Source organism: Lytechinus variegatus, chromosome 18 (assembly GCF_018143015.1).
Source record: "Lytechinus variegatus isolate NC3 chromosome 18, Lvar_3.0, whole genome shotgun sequence".
Classification (NCBI taxonomy): Eukaryota; Metazoa; Echinodermata; class Echinoidea; order Temnopleuroida; family Toxopneustidae; genus Lytechinus; species Lytechinus variegatus.
In genome coordinates this window covers 16,696,875-16,714,104 of record NC_054757.1, presented here as the reverse complement: position 1 = coordinate 16,714,104, position 17,230 = coordinate 16,696,875, and the positions used below count along the sequence as shown (strand labels likewise).

Here is a 17,230-nt window from a genome sequence, read left to right as displayed (position 1 = left end):
AACTTTTCAGTTTTCCATATAGGCTATTCTGTTCTGATGAATATTCCTTTTGGTTGTGATGACATAACTTATTGTTAATTTTGTTTTTGTACTAAATATTTTTGTGTGTTCCTAGTTAGTGCTTAATATTATTCTCAATTAAACATTCATGATTGATTAAATCTTCAAGGACATCTTCAAATACATTTACAGAGGTCCATATCATGCCATACATGTATTAATCAATGTATGCAAAATCTAATGATTCATAATGATTCATACATGTACAGTAAATAACCATAGAATAACATTCACTTAATAGTGCATCTGGCAGTCTGTATGAGGTACAGTGTATTCTCTTGTCTACTCAGAAAAAAGGAATGTCCATCTGGCATCTGTGTACATTCATTTATATCTTGCTACTAATAATTCATTTGTGTAATAATTTTGTAACTACACTGAATAATACTGATGTGTACAGTTCTATATGCTGAAAGCAATATTTTTTGCTTGATAAGTGTATCAGATTTGTTATGCAATGCACCTTCGTTGCAGTAATTTACCAATGTTTAATTGTCAAAGGGTCTTAAAAATATTGGGAGTGGTTGTCAAACAATGCTCTTGGATAACGTCCATGTTTCCGTGTATGTGTGTTATGGAATGCTTCAACTTGATGGTACATGCATTTCAGGCAAAAAAAAAGTTTTAAATTTCTGTTGGCTACATTTCACAACTGACTGCCTATATCCTAAACAGTGCAGTAAAAGGGGTTTTCAGGGATTCCTTAATTAATTTCTCACCTGAGGCTTTTTTTTTGCATATTAGGGGCGAAAGGGCACATAGTCCCTGTGTAAGTTTTTTCTCTGGTGCATTTTGTCACAGATCCAACTAAAAACAATTGGCACGTCTGCCAAAGAATAAAATTACTACACATAACATTTGATATATTCCTAACTAACATTTATCACATTTATGTATCAATTAGAGCCAAGTGGATAATTGTAAATGAGGCCGTTGCCTTCTTAGTAGGGGGCCAATTTTCTTTCCAGACTGTTGAGCTTTAAATTGTGCATGGCAATGATTTCTTTGGTTGAATGAATGGTCCCGATCGATCGTGAGAAAAATCAGAATGACGTGAGATAAAAGACAACATTTTGCATTTATACATGCATGTATTCATTAAAAGCTCACATTAAGGTCTGGTATTGGAATTTGTTTCTAAAGGCACTGCCTAAAAATTGTTGGACCAACAATTTGGCAATAGACTTTTAAAGATATTAATTAAAACTGGATTATATCAGTGAATTAAACTTGTCTTGGTATGGGGATGTGCTGCTTTGACGATCCCCTCCTCCCCCCCCCTTCACACTGCCTGGTATTTATAGTTCCTAAGACCTCTTATTTTACCCTTATAGTCAATTCCTTAGAACCCCCCCCCCATTTCAGGGTTTTGTGAGGCACACCCCCATCAAAATATAATTCATGTCCCCCCCCCGATACACATATGCAGATGTATACTTAAAGGACAAGTCCACCCCAATAAAAAATTGATTTGAGTAAAAAATCCAACAAGCATAACACTGAAAATTTCATCAAAATCGGATGTAAAATAAGAAAGTTATGGCATTTTAAAGTTTTGCTTAATTTCACAAAACAGTTATATGTACATCCTGGTTGGTATGCAAATGAGGAGACTGATGATGTCATCTACTCACTATTTATTTAGTATTTTATTATATGAAATATGAAATATCCTAAGTTTCTCCTCATTGTCAAGTGAAACAGTGATCAATTCCTCCCTGAACATGTGCAATTAGCATTGTTTAATACCAAATGATTCAGTCAAGTCGGTCCCTATGGTCAAATCTGTAAAAAGTGAAATATTGTATAATTCAAACAATAAAAAATACAAAAAGAAATAGTGAGTGATGGACATCATCGACTGACTCATTTGCATGTCACAGAGTTGTGCATATCACTGTTTTGTGAAAAATAAGCGAAACTTTAAAATGCCATAACTTTCTTATTTTACAACCCATTTTGATGAAATTTTCAGTGTTATGCTAGTTTGATTTTTCTCTATATGTATTCAAAATTTCAAATCAATATTTTACTGGGGTAGACTTGACCTTTAAGCAAAGAAACAAAGAGATGCTCATTATATACCAGACTTATTGTTTTGGTTAGTGGTTCTTCCATTGCATTGTCATTTTCTTCACCTTTTTCAATTTTTTCTTGGTCATCGTTCCCTTTTCCTGAAAATCCTTAAATTACCTTTCTCTTTATATCTCACCTAATTAACTTCCCTTCTCATTTTGCATTTTCTCTTCTTTTGTGTAAAGAGAGAGAGAGAGATTCACATTTGTGATAGTTAATGATTATGAGTTAGATACCGTCATGTCCGTGTGCTTGTGTTCGATTACAAGGGATTCACATCGAAACCACACCAGAAAATCATTTTATGTTTGCAGTTTGTTGTTTTCCATTGCGTGATGTTAATGTACAACTGGTCTTTGAAGCGGTAAAACTGAAAGTATGCCAACCACAGAAACAGATAATCTTGCACTAGATTACCATTTGTTGTGGTGAATGAATGGAAGACATGTTCATGAACTGTTGTGGATAATGCTGTACAGTTGCAGTTTTTGCTTTGACATTCCGTGAAGCTGTCAACACATAGTGAATAGATCAAGCGTAGCTCAAAAAATCTTTTTAATGGCATATATACTATCTGATACTGCCAAACCCAAAGGATGCACAAGTCAACTAACTTACCAAGCTTCAAGAAATAGCCTTACTACATTTTGGGAAAGAAGAGGATTGATCTGATACTGAAACAGTTGCTTTGCTTTGTTTTTTGAGAGATGGAACATCAATTATCATTCTTGTTTGGTGAAAGGTAAACCCAAACTATCTAACATCACATTTCTAGTTCCAGTTGTTGACAGAGTTGCAATCAAACGAATTTCCAGAATCAATTGCAACTGGATTTATCAACAGATCGGAAGCACTGAACTTGCTGAAGTAAAACTCGAGTATGATTTTTTAGTTGCATTCAAATGCAAGTCTTTCTACAGTGGGCCCTTGGTCATAGGAATAATAATTTAATAACGACATATTTACCCATGGTAGCCACTTCAGTTCTGAAATCTGCTCTCCCAGCGGGCCGTGCTATTATTATGACCCCGGTTTTAGCATGGCTACCTTGATCAGGTGCTCGAGCTTTCAAGGAATTTCTTTGTACCAGGAACCCATTCACCTCACCTGGGTCGAGTGCGGCACAATGTGAATAAATTTCTTGCCGAAGGAAATTACGCCATGGCTGGGATTCAAACCCATGTTTCAAAGTCCGGATACTAATCCACTGGGCCACAACGCTCCACTAAAGGTGATCTGGTTCTTCTGAATCAAGGGACTCAACTGGACTAATGTCTGTCCATTATGTAATGTCTGGAGGATGTGCCTTTCAGGAGCAATCCTGGTTTAATGTACCTTGTCAGAACACAGAGTTGGGTCCTTTATGTGGGAATCCAGCAAGCGGACTTTCATTACCAAGAAATAGACGCATAGTGCCTTTTAGGCTTATAGCAGGATCCTTACTGAAAGACAAAGGCACAAACTTATGAAGAAATACCTAAAGGCACTGTGGGTCTTGGCTTTTCTGTATAACCCATTTTTTGGCATTTGCCTCTTCAGCTCCATCTCTCTGGAATGCTCTTCCACTAAGGATCCGAACAATTGAATCGCTTGAAGCATTTAAAAAGTATTTAAAATCCTTTCTGTTTTCTTCTTACTTTTGTTAAATATCTTAATGTAATTCCCCCTCCCCCCCTGTAATCCCTCAATCACTCTGCGCCTCGGAATAGTTAACTTAGATAGATGGCGCATCATAAATGCTGTGCATTATTATTATTTTGTCTATGATAAGATTTGAGCAAGAGATATTGAGAGCATCTTGTGAGATTCAGGTATGAAAGATCTCTGCGAACTTGCCTTTAGTATTAAAGCTGCCTATAGAACAGCATCCAACAGACTTCTGGTGATGTCAACTCTGTCATTGGGACTGGTGTCCTCTAAGGATTACTTGGCCAGGCTGAAAGTGAACATACTGTTGTCTCTTACGATATAAAGACTTCTCATACCATGCAGCCAGAGACCCAACTTGACTGATATCTTTCCCTTTTAAATTGTCCTTGGAGACAATGACATCATCCAACAGATTTCAGTGGTGTTGACTCAGTGGTAACCTTGTGAACATGAGTCTGATTAGGCTGCAAGAGACAATTCACTTACTGTCTGCACTTAGGATTTAGATATCCCAAGTGTACTATATGTCTTCGAATTGTCCCTGGAGACATTGATATTGTCCAAAAAACTTCAGTGGTGCTGACTCCTTGTTAACAATAGGAACACTGTATCTTGTCAAGCTGCAAGAAATTAAGAGGCCATTTTCATTATGCTTTCTAAAACTAGTTTACTGGAAACCGATTCAGGAAACCACTTAGGAAGATCGCTTTGCTAGCATTCCCACTTGATCACATGAAAGTGGTTTTAAAAATCACTTCACGTAAAGCGCTCTTGTTGCTATGGAAATGCTCTCAATTGGGTGACACGTTTCGCGCGAAATTTGAAACCGCAGCATAGGCATTCTACACCTGTCATGTGGAGTAGCACGCTCAAAATGGGCGAAGATCGCTTCATGAAGAACGGTTGTGTCCTCACTTACGCTTAAACCAGTTTAACGAGGCAAAGTGATCTTGAAAACTACATCGCAAGGTGGTTTTCCAAACTGGTTTGGAAGATCGCTTCCAAGACCGCTTTGACCGTTCTCACTATGCGTTAAACTAGTTTCCACTAAACTAGTTTTAGGAATGTAGTGAGAACAGCCTCTTCATTCCTCATCACCACAAGGATACAACTGTACTAATCTCTCTCTCTCTTTTATTCTTTAAGACATCGTCATCATTCCACAGGCCAGAGCTATGGACCTTACAGCACCAACTCCCCCAGGGGTAACTTAAGGAACCACGGGTCCAGTCCAGCCGTTGGTAGGGACACCATCTTGGTGGAAGCCAGTACCTACAGACAGATGGTGCAGGACTTGAGCAGCATGAAGACAGCCCCTTGGCAAACTCAGCAGGATGCTTCAAGATGTAGGTTGCTTTTAGAGTGTCTTGTGGGCAGATCTTCTTTTTTTCTTTGATTTGCCTGTAAACTATTCTCTTAAGCCATGGACCGTTTGATAAAGATTTTTTATAATAACAAATGCACAATTTCTATTACAAGCTTACTATCAGCCAATATCAATTTGAATGATTTCAGTACATTTAAAATGTTTTATAACAAGTTTTATGAAGCAGGTCCCCGGCTGCCTTTATACCAGAATTAACTACAGTGCTTGCAGCGCAATTCTGGGGCCAGCCCTCCCCATTTGCAGGTCTAAAATTCCAATGACCACAGAGTTTGTTGAATCTGTCACTTGCCAATAAAGTTTTAAACCTTGCCAAAGCAAAAGGAGGATATTCATGTTTGGACACATTGAGACCTGTTTCTGCAACTTCTGTGTTTATTAATGGTTGTCATTCAATCAATAAACAAGTTAGGTATCAGTTTTGATCCTACCAGTTAAAGGATAAGCCAGTGGTGTTTTCTTCTCTTTGACACTAGTGATTTTTTTCAGATTCAGTGTTATAAGCTAAAGATACTAGAAAATGTCTAAAATCTCTATTGCCAATCCTCCCATTCAGCAATTATCATGAATCCCATTTGAAATCAAGTTGATTGGGATAAACGGCTTTACACATTTACTAATTTTTTGAATTAATTTTGTGTTTATTAAGGACAGTTAGTGTGTGGTACCCAAAGTGGATAAGAATTAGAATAAGATAAGTGGTAGGTAAGAATTACACAAGAAAACACTAAAAGAATGATGATTTAAATTTTCCGCTTTTGATTTTGCTGAACTTACATGTACTTGGTTGTGCCAAAGGACAGTTTCTTTCTGATGGTTCATTCCGAGAAACATCAAAATTTGATATACAGTACACTATACTAGATTTTATATTTGAAAAAGCAGTTGATAATTTAATGAAATGAAGGCATCCCAAACAAAATCAAATATTATGTTTGACAGACTTTGCCCAAACCTTCAGTGATACATTTCTCCTTTTTTCTTGATTTCATTCTTCTTTTGTGTATTTCTTTCTTTTCTTTATGTAACCGATTTTATCAGTGTCCCTTTAAACGTGACAAAGCTTGTGAATGAATATCATGTTTTTTCATGACTGAGACTTGTTTCAAATGACAGGAAGAAGAGATATATTCGATGGGAAGTATGGATCAAAACAGTAGACAACAAATGTTCAGTGACTGTATTTTTGTTTACAATGTACTTTCAGGGGATATTTTTTTGCTGTTTATAAGATGACATCATGTAAACTTTTTAGAGGATTGATGGATTTTCTCATATTTTTTCCCATTTTTGCGTTGCTTATTTTCTCATTAGATTACTTTATATGCTGCTATTTTCTTAAATTTCCAATTGACCATGAATTTAACAGCACATGAAAATATTGGCGCAATTTTCTCAGAGAACCATGAATGTCATCTGTTTGTTCAGAATATCAGACATTTTTTTCATATAGGAAAGTGGTCATTCTAGATGATTTTCAATTTTTTTATCAATCCTGAGTGGCATCGCTGATTGTTACATACCCTTTTCCATGAACAGAAATTTCAAAGTCATAAAGATTTGATTGTAAATGTATTTTTGTGATTTTTTTAAATTTCATAGCCGAAAGCTCTTCAAGAAATGCTTGCAGTTTGCCAGCCTGATGCTGAGAGAGAACCTGGCTTAGAGACCATGGATAACATGACCCAATGTGAACAGATACCTGTACAGGAAGGAGAGACTCAGACTGACTATGTACAGGTATGCGGAATGGGAGTGTTCACATATGTCTCTTTAACTAATCTAACAAGTGCATGATAAACAAAAAGCTCATTTAAAAAAAATCTTGTTAGAGAAATTAAAGGGCCACAAAAAGATGAAAGGAAAGAAGGGGAAAATATAGGGGAAGAAAGGAAATAATAAAAACAAAATTTTAAGATGGTATTTAAGAAATATAAAGCTCTACAAATAGGTGTAAAAAGGAGAGTGTAAAAACAAGTATAGGAAGTACAATGGAAAGTAAGAGTTGATAAAAGAATAGAAGAAAATCCACAGATTATGAAAGTGAATGTAATGAGAATAAGAAAAGGTCAGTAGATTGTATATAAATAAAACGAGCTTTTAGACCCATTACTAAATATGTTGAGAAATAGATTAAATTGATGCGAGGAAAACAGTCCCTATTTATAATTTCTTGCTGTGTTTAAGTATAGAAGTAATGCTGTCAAAAAGGCTCACTTTCAAGTCTTTTTTTTCACTCTTGTACTAGGGTTTTGGTCAATGTCATTATATAAAACTTAAATGTTTACAAGAAAGCTAAAAATGATTTCTCATGGTTACTATGGCCGACTGTGTGGTGCAGAGCTAATAACATTAGACTGTGTTTGATTACACATGGGGGGATTAGAACGGAAAATAACAAATCCCTTCGCAAAATGGCAATCATTGTAATCAGTCCAAGCATGGATCTGAATTTGTGAGATAGGGTAGCCTGAAGTAAACAAATTCATAATAAATAATGTAATTAAAAACAAAGAAATAGCCAAATCATGTGTAACATAGCCCAGTCATCGGCTAGTAATGCCTATAGTATGTTTTTGTAGGCTATGTTATAATGAATTTTCATGGAATAGAACATGTTCTATTGAAAAAGAATGTTTTCTTTTGAAACTTTACATTAATTGTATACTATGGCAACATGAATCAATATTCAATCATTATGTTATTATTGTATCTACCATGGTAACGTTACCCACCTGTCAATCAAGATTAAGGATCCAGTGGACCCAAATCAGCGATAGAAGGCACAGTTATTGGGGTTCATCAATCAAGTTCAAAGGCCACTAAGGCTTTTGAAAATTCTCACCCTCAAAATTCCTTTTCAAAATATTTGTCATCAAAATATTCATTCTCAACATATCATCCTCAACATATTCATCCTCAAAATATTCATTCTCAAAATACAAAATAATCATTCCCAAAGTTATTCATTCTCAAAATGTTCATTCTCAAAATCTCAATATATTCATTCTCAATACATACATTCTCAAAGTATTCATTCTCAAATATTCATTCCCAAAATAATCCTCAAAATATTCATCCTCAATATATACATTCTCAATATAAACATTCTCAAGATATTTATTCTCAAAATATGTATTCTCAAAATATTCATTCTCAAAATGTTCATTCTCAAAATTTTTTTATTCTAAAAATATTCACTCAAAATATCTAATCTTCATTCATATCTATAGAAGGTTTTCATTCTCAATATTCAATCTCCAAATATCTTTCCAAATATTGTTTTCTAGTTGGATTCAAAGGTACCTGTCCAAACACGTGAAGCAGCATCGCAGAGTGAGGGTATGCAGAGAGAGAACAGAGGAGTCCAGAGTGATGTCACATTTACTGTAAGTATTTACTTGATTAAGGAGATAAAATGATAATAGATGGGATTTGTAATGTACCAAATCTACTCTGTAGAATGCCCTAGGCGCAGTGAAAGAATGAAAACAGAGAGAAAAGTAGGGGAGACCAGGGTTAGTTGGAACATGGGGTAAGTTGAAACATTGTAATTTTCTTTAAAGCCTGTAAAATAAATTTATGCAATACTGCCATCAATTTATTGCTATTAATAATACAACAGTGTTGAATCATTATTGCAATAAATTGAGGGCAGTATTGCATAAATTTATTTTACAGGCATTTAAGAAAAGTACAATGTTTCAACTTACCCCATGTTCCAACTAACCCCGGTCTCCCCTACAAATACAATGATCAATTAAGGAACTGGCAAATAAGGAGTAGGAAGCATTGAATAGATGCGTGCTCATCTATTTCATTTGTATTTTCATTTAGTAATATAATCATTTTATACAGGGTAGTTTTGCCAGTGGTCTCAAGGGCACATATTCTTCACTTTTCATAGGGGATTCGACACCATTCAGATATAAATCACCTAGAGTAGAACTAGATTTATAACCAGCAGGCTTGTAATGCCACTAGAAATGTCCTTATGGTACCGTAACTGTGTTTTATGTATCTGACTTTACCTGGCCTGACAGTTTCCCCGTGGCTAATCGGGCTTGGCCAAAGAATTTCTTGCTGTACATTGAGTTTGCTTATCCCCAGCGAAGAATCTATTACAGGTATACCCGTTGCTTTTCACAAAGTTGGGGGCCAGTGAATTTTCAATAATCCACTCCCCATGAAACCTGTCACCCATGAAGGACCAGGGGCCCCATTTCATAAAAACTTGTTACAATAACACATTTGCAATACCAGTTAAAAGCTACTGCATTCCTTCAATCTGATTGGCTGATGATACATTTGTTATAGAAATTATTCATTCATTACTATTATAACAAGACTTTGTGAAATGGGGCCCCAGGGCTCTGTTGCATAAAAGTCACTATCATGGTATCTTTGCCATCCATTGGTAACAATGCTCAACAACCAATCAAAATGCAAGGATTCAGTGGCAGTTACCATTGGATGGCAAAGTTACCATAATGCAATGGGGCCCTGGAAGTCTTATGGAACATACCTCCTTCTTCATCCATATCTATAGAAGTTTAAAATATTTTCTTTGTAGTTTCAAGTAATATTTCAAAATACTATTTGCAAGTTTCATCATCGTCTATTCCTACATGAAGTATATTTCTCTCTGTGTACAGTTGTGCTCAATAGATAGTGAACCTTACCACAAAATGCACTCCTTCATGTCGAGTGTTGAATGTAGACAACAACACTCCAATGTTTGTCAAGCCCAGAGAAACGGACCTTGTCGAATGTAATATTTTATCACCTGGATTCACAATTAAATATCTAAATCTAAAACTGAAATACTTTAAATATGTTCACTTTTCAGTGGGGTTCGCCTACATTTATCTTTCTTGCATTCATACCTCAATTCATCTGCATTTCCTTTTCCCTCCTCAATTTATGCCTTGAAGCTTCCTTTAGTAAAAATTCCCACTTTGCTTCCAAAACAGATCTATATGCTCAGTATTTTCATCTTGAAGATATGAAAACCTCACTTTAACTGCTTTTCTTTTCCCTCCTCATTAACTTCTGCCTTGGAGCTACATGTACAAGTAGCTTTAGCAACAAAATCACACACACAAAAAAAAACATGTTTGCTGCTCATAAGCAGGTCTATATACTCAGTATTACCTAAAATTGCTATCAGGAAGATATGAAAACCAACGTGTTTTGACAGGAAAGGGACTATTGGAGCAATCCCTTTCCTATTTTCCACTTTGTCTTTTTTTCGGAGCCTTCATTCTCTTTTCCAATCCTCTCTGTCAATCCATGGGGACACTGTCCAAGTTGTTATCCGAAAACCTTCGCTCGTCTGTCATTCTGTCCTGGCCGTTTCCCTCTACTTGTCAATGGAATAGAACTCATAAACAGGAAGGTAATGTCAAATAAGGTAGGGGTTGTTCAGACGAGGGATAATTTCATGTAGAACCTTTAAAATTGATGAAGTTTAATTTAGACTCGAAGTCATAAACAGAAAGTACAGGGATTGTTCAGACAGGGGATAATTTTGTATAAAACTTTGTAGAACGATTTTAATTTGATTTGCAATACATTAAATTTACCATGCACCTTTTAATGATAATAATGATAATGACAATAATATTCTGCTTTTACATAGGGTTTAATACTTCGGAACAACGTGTGTAAGTGCTTTACAGATATACGGATGTACCTTTTCAGTACATTTTGATAGCATTTCATCGCAGTTGAGGTTTATTAGTAAAGCAATGGTCTTTTAATACTTCTACTGACATTTGTAATATTTCACTTCAGTATAGTGCCTTCGAATCCTACTGTAATTGCTCTTGGGTTCTTTCAAAGGAGCTGTCCTGCATACCTTGTGATTTGTTTCTGACAAAAAAGTGCAAAGACGTTTGCGGAATTAGATGGGACTCTGACATTTACTGTCGAGTTCCTTACAAAAATCCTAGGATGCGTCTTTTAGCAGAAATCCTGTATACAGCAACATTCCTGGCATTCCCCAATGTTTTTGTAAAAACATTGATTGGATGGCTTGGATTTATGTTTTAAAGGGACCTAACTTTGATATCAGACAGTGGGAGGGGGGGGGTATTGCTGGCTATGAAGCGCTTTCAGACATTTTGTATCTTTTCCTGTGGCGATGGCGAGACTTGGGCCAACTGAATTAACGAGACTTCCGTACAGCGCCACAGGAGCTTGAGGAGGAGATGCGCCGCAGTTGAAACGGTTACAGAAGCAAGGTTCCCCAGAATAAAAATAGATATGACAGTGATGGATGTCTATGAGTCACTGGAAATAGGAATAATGGTGAGGATTTGTTTAATTGGTTATTAGAGAATGTAAATATGCTGCGAGAAGCTTGCAATGATTATAATTGTCTGATATATTGAACTTATAATAACACCTACATTAGGTTTAGATTCTTTCTGAATGTATTGCGCGGTATGTTTTAATTGGTTATTTTATTAGATGATATAAATATGCTGCAGGAAGCATGTGATGATTAAAATTGTCTGACACATTAAACTTACACTAACATCCATGTTGGAATTAGATTCCTTTGCAATTCATGTTGTCACTGAAAATTGCACTAACAACAAGGATTTGTTTAATTGGTTATTAGCGAATACAAATATGCTGCGAGAATCGTGCAATGATTTCAATTGTCTGATACATTAAACTTGGAGTAACATTGGATTTAGATTTGTTTTTTTGATGAAGTATTCATTGTAATTTCACCAACAAGGATTTTGTTTAATTGGATATTAGAGAATACAAATATGTCACAAGAGGCATAAAGTGATAATAGGGATACATTAAATTTGGAGAACTTTTATGCATGATATAGGTCTTTGTTCAGTGAATAGGTCACTGGAAATTGGAATGATTGCCATGATTCATTTTAATTGGTAATTATATATAAAATTATGTCTGAAGAAGCATGGGATGATGATAATTGTTTGATACACTAAACTAACCAAAACATTTTCATGTTTATGTGTGTCTTTTCCTCTTCAGTCAATGGAAGTAGGATTAATGGCAAGGACTTGTGTAATTGATAATCAGAGAATACAAATATGTCGCGAGAGGCATGCAGTGATTATAATTGTCTGATACCTAAAACCCACCACAACATATTTATTGGATTAAGATTTCTCTTCAATGAATATTCATGTAGACATAGTACATGGGAATGATTACAAGGATTTGTTTATTCGGTTATTAAGGAATACAAATATGTTGCGTGGGACATGCAATTGCTATAATTATCCGACAGTACCAACTATTAAATTTTTGATTGGAGATTAATATAAGAATGGCACATGACTTCTAGATCACATGCAGATCCTCCGTTCCTTTGATTGCCAATTTGCAACTTCCTTTGTCGGTACGAATTGTCTGGGGGATTATTTGATGGATAATGAGAGGTGTCTGGAAATTGGAAATATTAGATGATAAGAAACAGATTCAAATGAGAGAATCTTCAAAGTGAGTTGGAAACAAAACAAGAGGAGAGAAAGAGGGGGATGGGGAGAAAGAGAAGGAGAGAATGATGGAGGGAACAAGAACAGATGAGAGAGAGAACAGGATACTGTTTAAGCCAATATTTTGGTTGTACAGTTCATTTCATAATTCTTTGAACCTTTTCAGCATATTCAGCCATTCGTATTTTTGCAAACCTGGTTTTGTTGTCAAGTGCAAGAATGGATAGATATCCCTAGCTAGTGGCAGAAATAAACCTGCATAAATTCCTAACTGGCTATTGCTAGAGTGCAAAGTGTAATACAAAATTATCCCCATTCAGAAATTACTAATTTTCAATGCTCCCCCCCCCCCCACTCTCTCTCTCTCTCATCAGTTATAACCAGATATAGATAAGCATACACTTGCAAGTGAGAGAGAAAAAAAATATTTTTACAGTTTATGAAATGATATATTTATAGGAAAGTAGATCATTAAATACAAGGGGGAAATATTCAATAAAGCATTTTTTCTAATGAACAGAAGGTAAAATTGTCCCCATTCAGGAAAAAAACAATTTTCACTACCCCCCCCCCCCTTCTCTCTCTATGTCATCAATAGTAGCCATAAGTGAGATAGCATAAAATTACATTAGATTAGAAAAAATACAATTTATTAGATTTTCAGAAATTATTAGGATGCATATATAGCAAAGTAGAAGATTCAACACCACTAAGAAAAATTGAATGAGAGTGCTAACGTGGCAAACAAATGAATTGTAGGAAGTTGGTTAATTTCTTAATCTATCAAGGATACCTTGTGGTTTATAGCTGACTGGAAATTGACACAAGAAATAATGAATGGGAAATAGGATCATGAAACACTAAGAAATGCCATAGGCCCACTGGTTGGTGTAAACTGACCCTCGATTCACCAAAGCTTTTCCAGTGATATACAATTGGTTGGTTTGGAGTCTGTTTCACTGGTTTGACTGTAACATTATGACTGAATTTAAGTCTGATATTACAGAGGAATGTCTATTTAGTGATATTATGATGGGCAAAGAAGGCTGATTATAACATAATGATAATATCAGGCCTGCCAACTGCTCATTTTTTCCTGGAGTTACCCTGTTTTTAAGATTTTTTTATCAACCAAAAAGAGGAGCACTCTTTTTTCCATTTATTTTAAGATAAAAAATTAATCAGCCCATATGGGTATGGGTGTGTGTTAGAGTAATATAGTTTTTCAACACTTGTATTTTCTCAATGTTTGAATAAAAGAATGCTAAATATGTCTTAATTTAAAAAAAAAGTGAGGGAGACACACTGTGCAGAAAAATTTGTGGCCCGTGATTAGGACTCCTTCCTTTTTTTCAAATGTTGGGAGGCCTGTAATATTTAGGTGTTCCAAGTGCAGCTATGAGGGGCCAAACAGGCCATTAATATGACAACTTTGCAACCATACATCTATTCAAGATTTGTCCAATACATGTATATTGTGTGATAGCAAGTAGTATGGATGTGTGAGGCCCATCTTAAGTCTTGAGCTTAAAGGGGAAGTTCACCCTGAAGAAAACTTTGTTGCAAAAATAGCAGAAAAAATAGTAAAAAATATTGGTGAAGGTTTGAGGAAAATCCGTTAAAGAGTAAGAAAGTTATTAGAGCTCAAAGTTTTGGATTTGTGACGTCATAAACGAGCAGCTGCCCCATGTGTTATGTAATAAAAAATGCATGAATTTCAAATTTTGCATGGTTCCTGATGACTTAATTTTGTTTTCTATTCATGATTGGGTGTGAAATGATTTGTCTATTGATATACAAAAGGTACAGTGAAAACCATTTTCAATTTTCTTAGAAAATGACATTTCATTGATTTTTTACCATTCGCTATGTAGGAATGCTGCTCGCATATGACGTCACAAATCAAATAATTGAAATTCTAATAACTTTTTAATTACTAGATGGATTTTTCTCAAACCTTCGGCAATATTTTTTATTATTTTTTCTGCTATTTTTACAATAAAGTTTTTGTCAGGGTGAACTTCCCCTTTAAAGTGAACATATCTCATAGATCATGATATGTTAGGAAAGGACTGCAAATTTGGTCAAATTCTCGTATGGGAGTTGGCCTAGGAAAGAAAGTCCCATGAGTGTGATAAGCGTGAATGGTGGCATCTTGTAGTCATGATAATTTTTCAAAATGGTGATAGGTATGCTCTGATCGTTAGCAGGCATTCCAGGAGAAAAATAAATGGGTGAGGGATCAGACAGTTTGAACTTGTCACAGATAGTTTGTTTGAATACAATGGGTTTAATCAGTGAAACCAAGGGGGCATTTCATGAAACCAAAAGTGATTGATTTGCACTGACAATTTGTTATAAGCTACTGAAATCCTTGCATCTGATTGGCTCAGGGCACATTTGCCATTGACACAATGCTTCATGGAACACTTTCCAGTACTTTATTGATGCTCGATTTAAGACAGTCACACACTGGGCACATTTATGATCCAGTCTACCATCCCATGTCATACAGACAACCCCTGACCCATCTTCACATGCAGAATCGTGAATCACACCATGTCTTCTGTCATCGCCAATCTAGTCCCATTTTCTCCCCATCTCCTAAGGTTTACCACACGGTTCTGACACAGCCTTCCCAGTAGGCCTGGATCCGAGGAAAAACATTCCATCATTTTGATTGTTTGGTAATATTCTGTTTCCATGGGGCTGTGCAGTGACTCCGCCGCAGTGGACTCTCCCAAAGGATATCAAACCAAAACTTTAATGTGCACTTAGTCATGTGCAGTCTCCTACATTTTCAGTCACTCAAATGATATTTGAACAAATGTGTAAGTTTGTATGTTTTTGAAATAATCATGTGTTGTCTCCTTATATCTCTCAAATGATATAAACAAACTCAAATTCTGTATCTTTGAATTGGAGTGCAATATATTTCGAATGGGGCGAGAGAGCTAGTCTTGCTGGGTAGTATGAATTACTGTCATCATTATCATCATCTTTATCATCATCATCATTATCATCACCATCATCATCACCATCATCATCATTATCATCATCATTATCAACATCATCATCATCCCCATCATCCCCATCATCACACCACCCTCACCTTATAAAATGATCTATGAGTATCCAGGAAATGTGATCACTTCACACAAAGTGCGTTCAAATTAGTTTGATTGGGGTGTTCGGTGACAGGAGTCAACACCAAGCAAGCACCAAATCCAAATACATGAGAATTTGATAAGCAGTGGTTGCCATGGTAACTAATGGCTCAACTTCCATATGATGAGTGTGAGGATGATGATACATGTGACGACTAGCCCGGGGCTGGGTTTCATGAAACAGCAAAATTGGATTACAAGCAAGACTGCTAGCATTCATTGTTTCATGGGATGTCCTGATTTTAGTGGTTATCTTTAGTTAAAACATTACCAATGTTCATGTTTTTATTGCTTAAGGCCTGGTCACACCGCCCAAGCGTTGTTGGAGCGGTCGTGGAGTGGTAGGGAGAGAGGGTCGAATTTCCCTCACAAAATTGGGGAAAATATCAAAAACAAAATAAAAACAATTGAAATCGAAAAAAATGGTGAACGGTAGCGAGCGGTGATGATTTTTTCTCTCCGCTCCACGACCGCTCCAACAACGCTTGGGCGGTGTGACCAGGCCTTAACTGAAGCACGTAAACTAGGAATTAAGATAAAATTAATTTTAGGCTACATTTTATACCATTTAGGTTAAGTGGACAAATTAATAAGTTTAGAGTCTAGGTTAAGGATTGAGGTAAGAATTTTGGCAAAACTAAAGGGTTATGAAGTTAGCAACCAAGAATAATAGACCCCCTTAAAACTTGTTGTCAATGACAAATGCTTACTTTGTCTCACAAATTTGTTCATAGCCAATAAAAATGGAGATTTTCAGCCACTTAAAACAGGAACATGTAACTTGCCATTGATAACAAGTTTTGTGGAACAGGGTCCAGATTAGCTTCTTGTTACACCCACATCACCAGCAGGGTAGGTTGACTCACAATGTTTTTGTTTTTATTCCTTACCGAAGAGGAATGCCCAACCAATAGCCCTCTGTCCTAACTCAACAACTGAAGTCATAGGCCTATTGGCTTATATTTCAAACACTGTTTTCTTTAAATTTATGTTACTGAATGAGTAAGAAAATTGTATTAAATGAGGGCACACTGAAGCTTTTTGACATGTACCCATCAGAGTAAAAAAAAATTATGAATGAAAGCTAGTAACAAAATGGCATATAATAGAACAAAAAGAACAAACAATAGATAGTGAATAACGAGCTGTGATTATCTGTCAAAGTAAAGAAATCTGTTAATTACTAACATAACGAGGATTTCATTATTCCACTCTTGCCACCCATCCTGTAAATTTTTACTTTCCCCTTGGTGAAAATTTCAATTTAAATGCAACTCCTAAGAATCAATTTCAAGCCTGTATTAAGCACTTTTGATTAGCGGATAAGAACAATGCAAGTGTCACCCCTAACTTTAAGGTTCAAATGCGAGTGTTATGTAACAGGTTCCAGAGTCTAGTAGCAC

The 17,230-nt window shown here is 35.8% G+C and overlaps 1 protein-coding gene across 2 annotated transcripts in view; it reads left to right on the top strand.

Annotated features, from left to right (window-relative positions):
• LOC121432027 (putative uncharacterized protein DDB_G0271606) overlaps positions 1–17,230 on the top strand; it is a 70,741-nt gene that overhangs the window by 30,870 nt on the left and 22,641 nt on the right. Inside the window, exons 1-3 of one of the 2 annotated variants that reach the window (XM_041629842.1) lie at positions 5,027–5,132; positions 6,773–6,910; positions 8,461–8,559. In XM_041629842.1, coding sequence (XP_041485776.1) covers positions 5,121–5,132; positions 6,773–6,910; positions 8,461–8,559 — 249 coding nt within the window. In that variant the 5' untranslated portion in view covers positions 5,027–5,120. Of the gene's footprint in view, positions 1–4,932; positions 5,133–6,772; positions 6,911–8,460; positions 8,560–17,230 lie in introns of those variants that run through there. The other variant, XM_041629843.1, reaches the window with a different exon arrangement.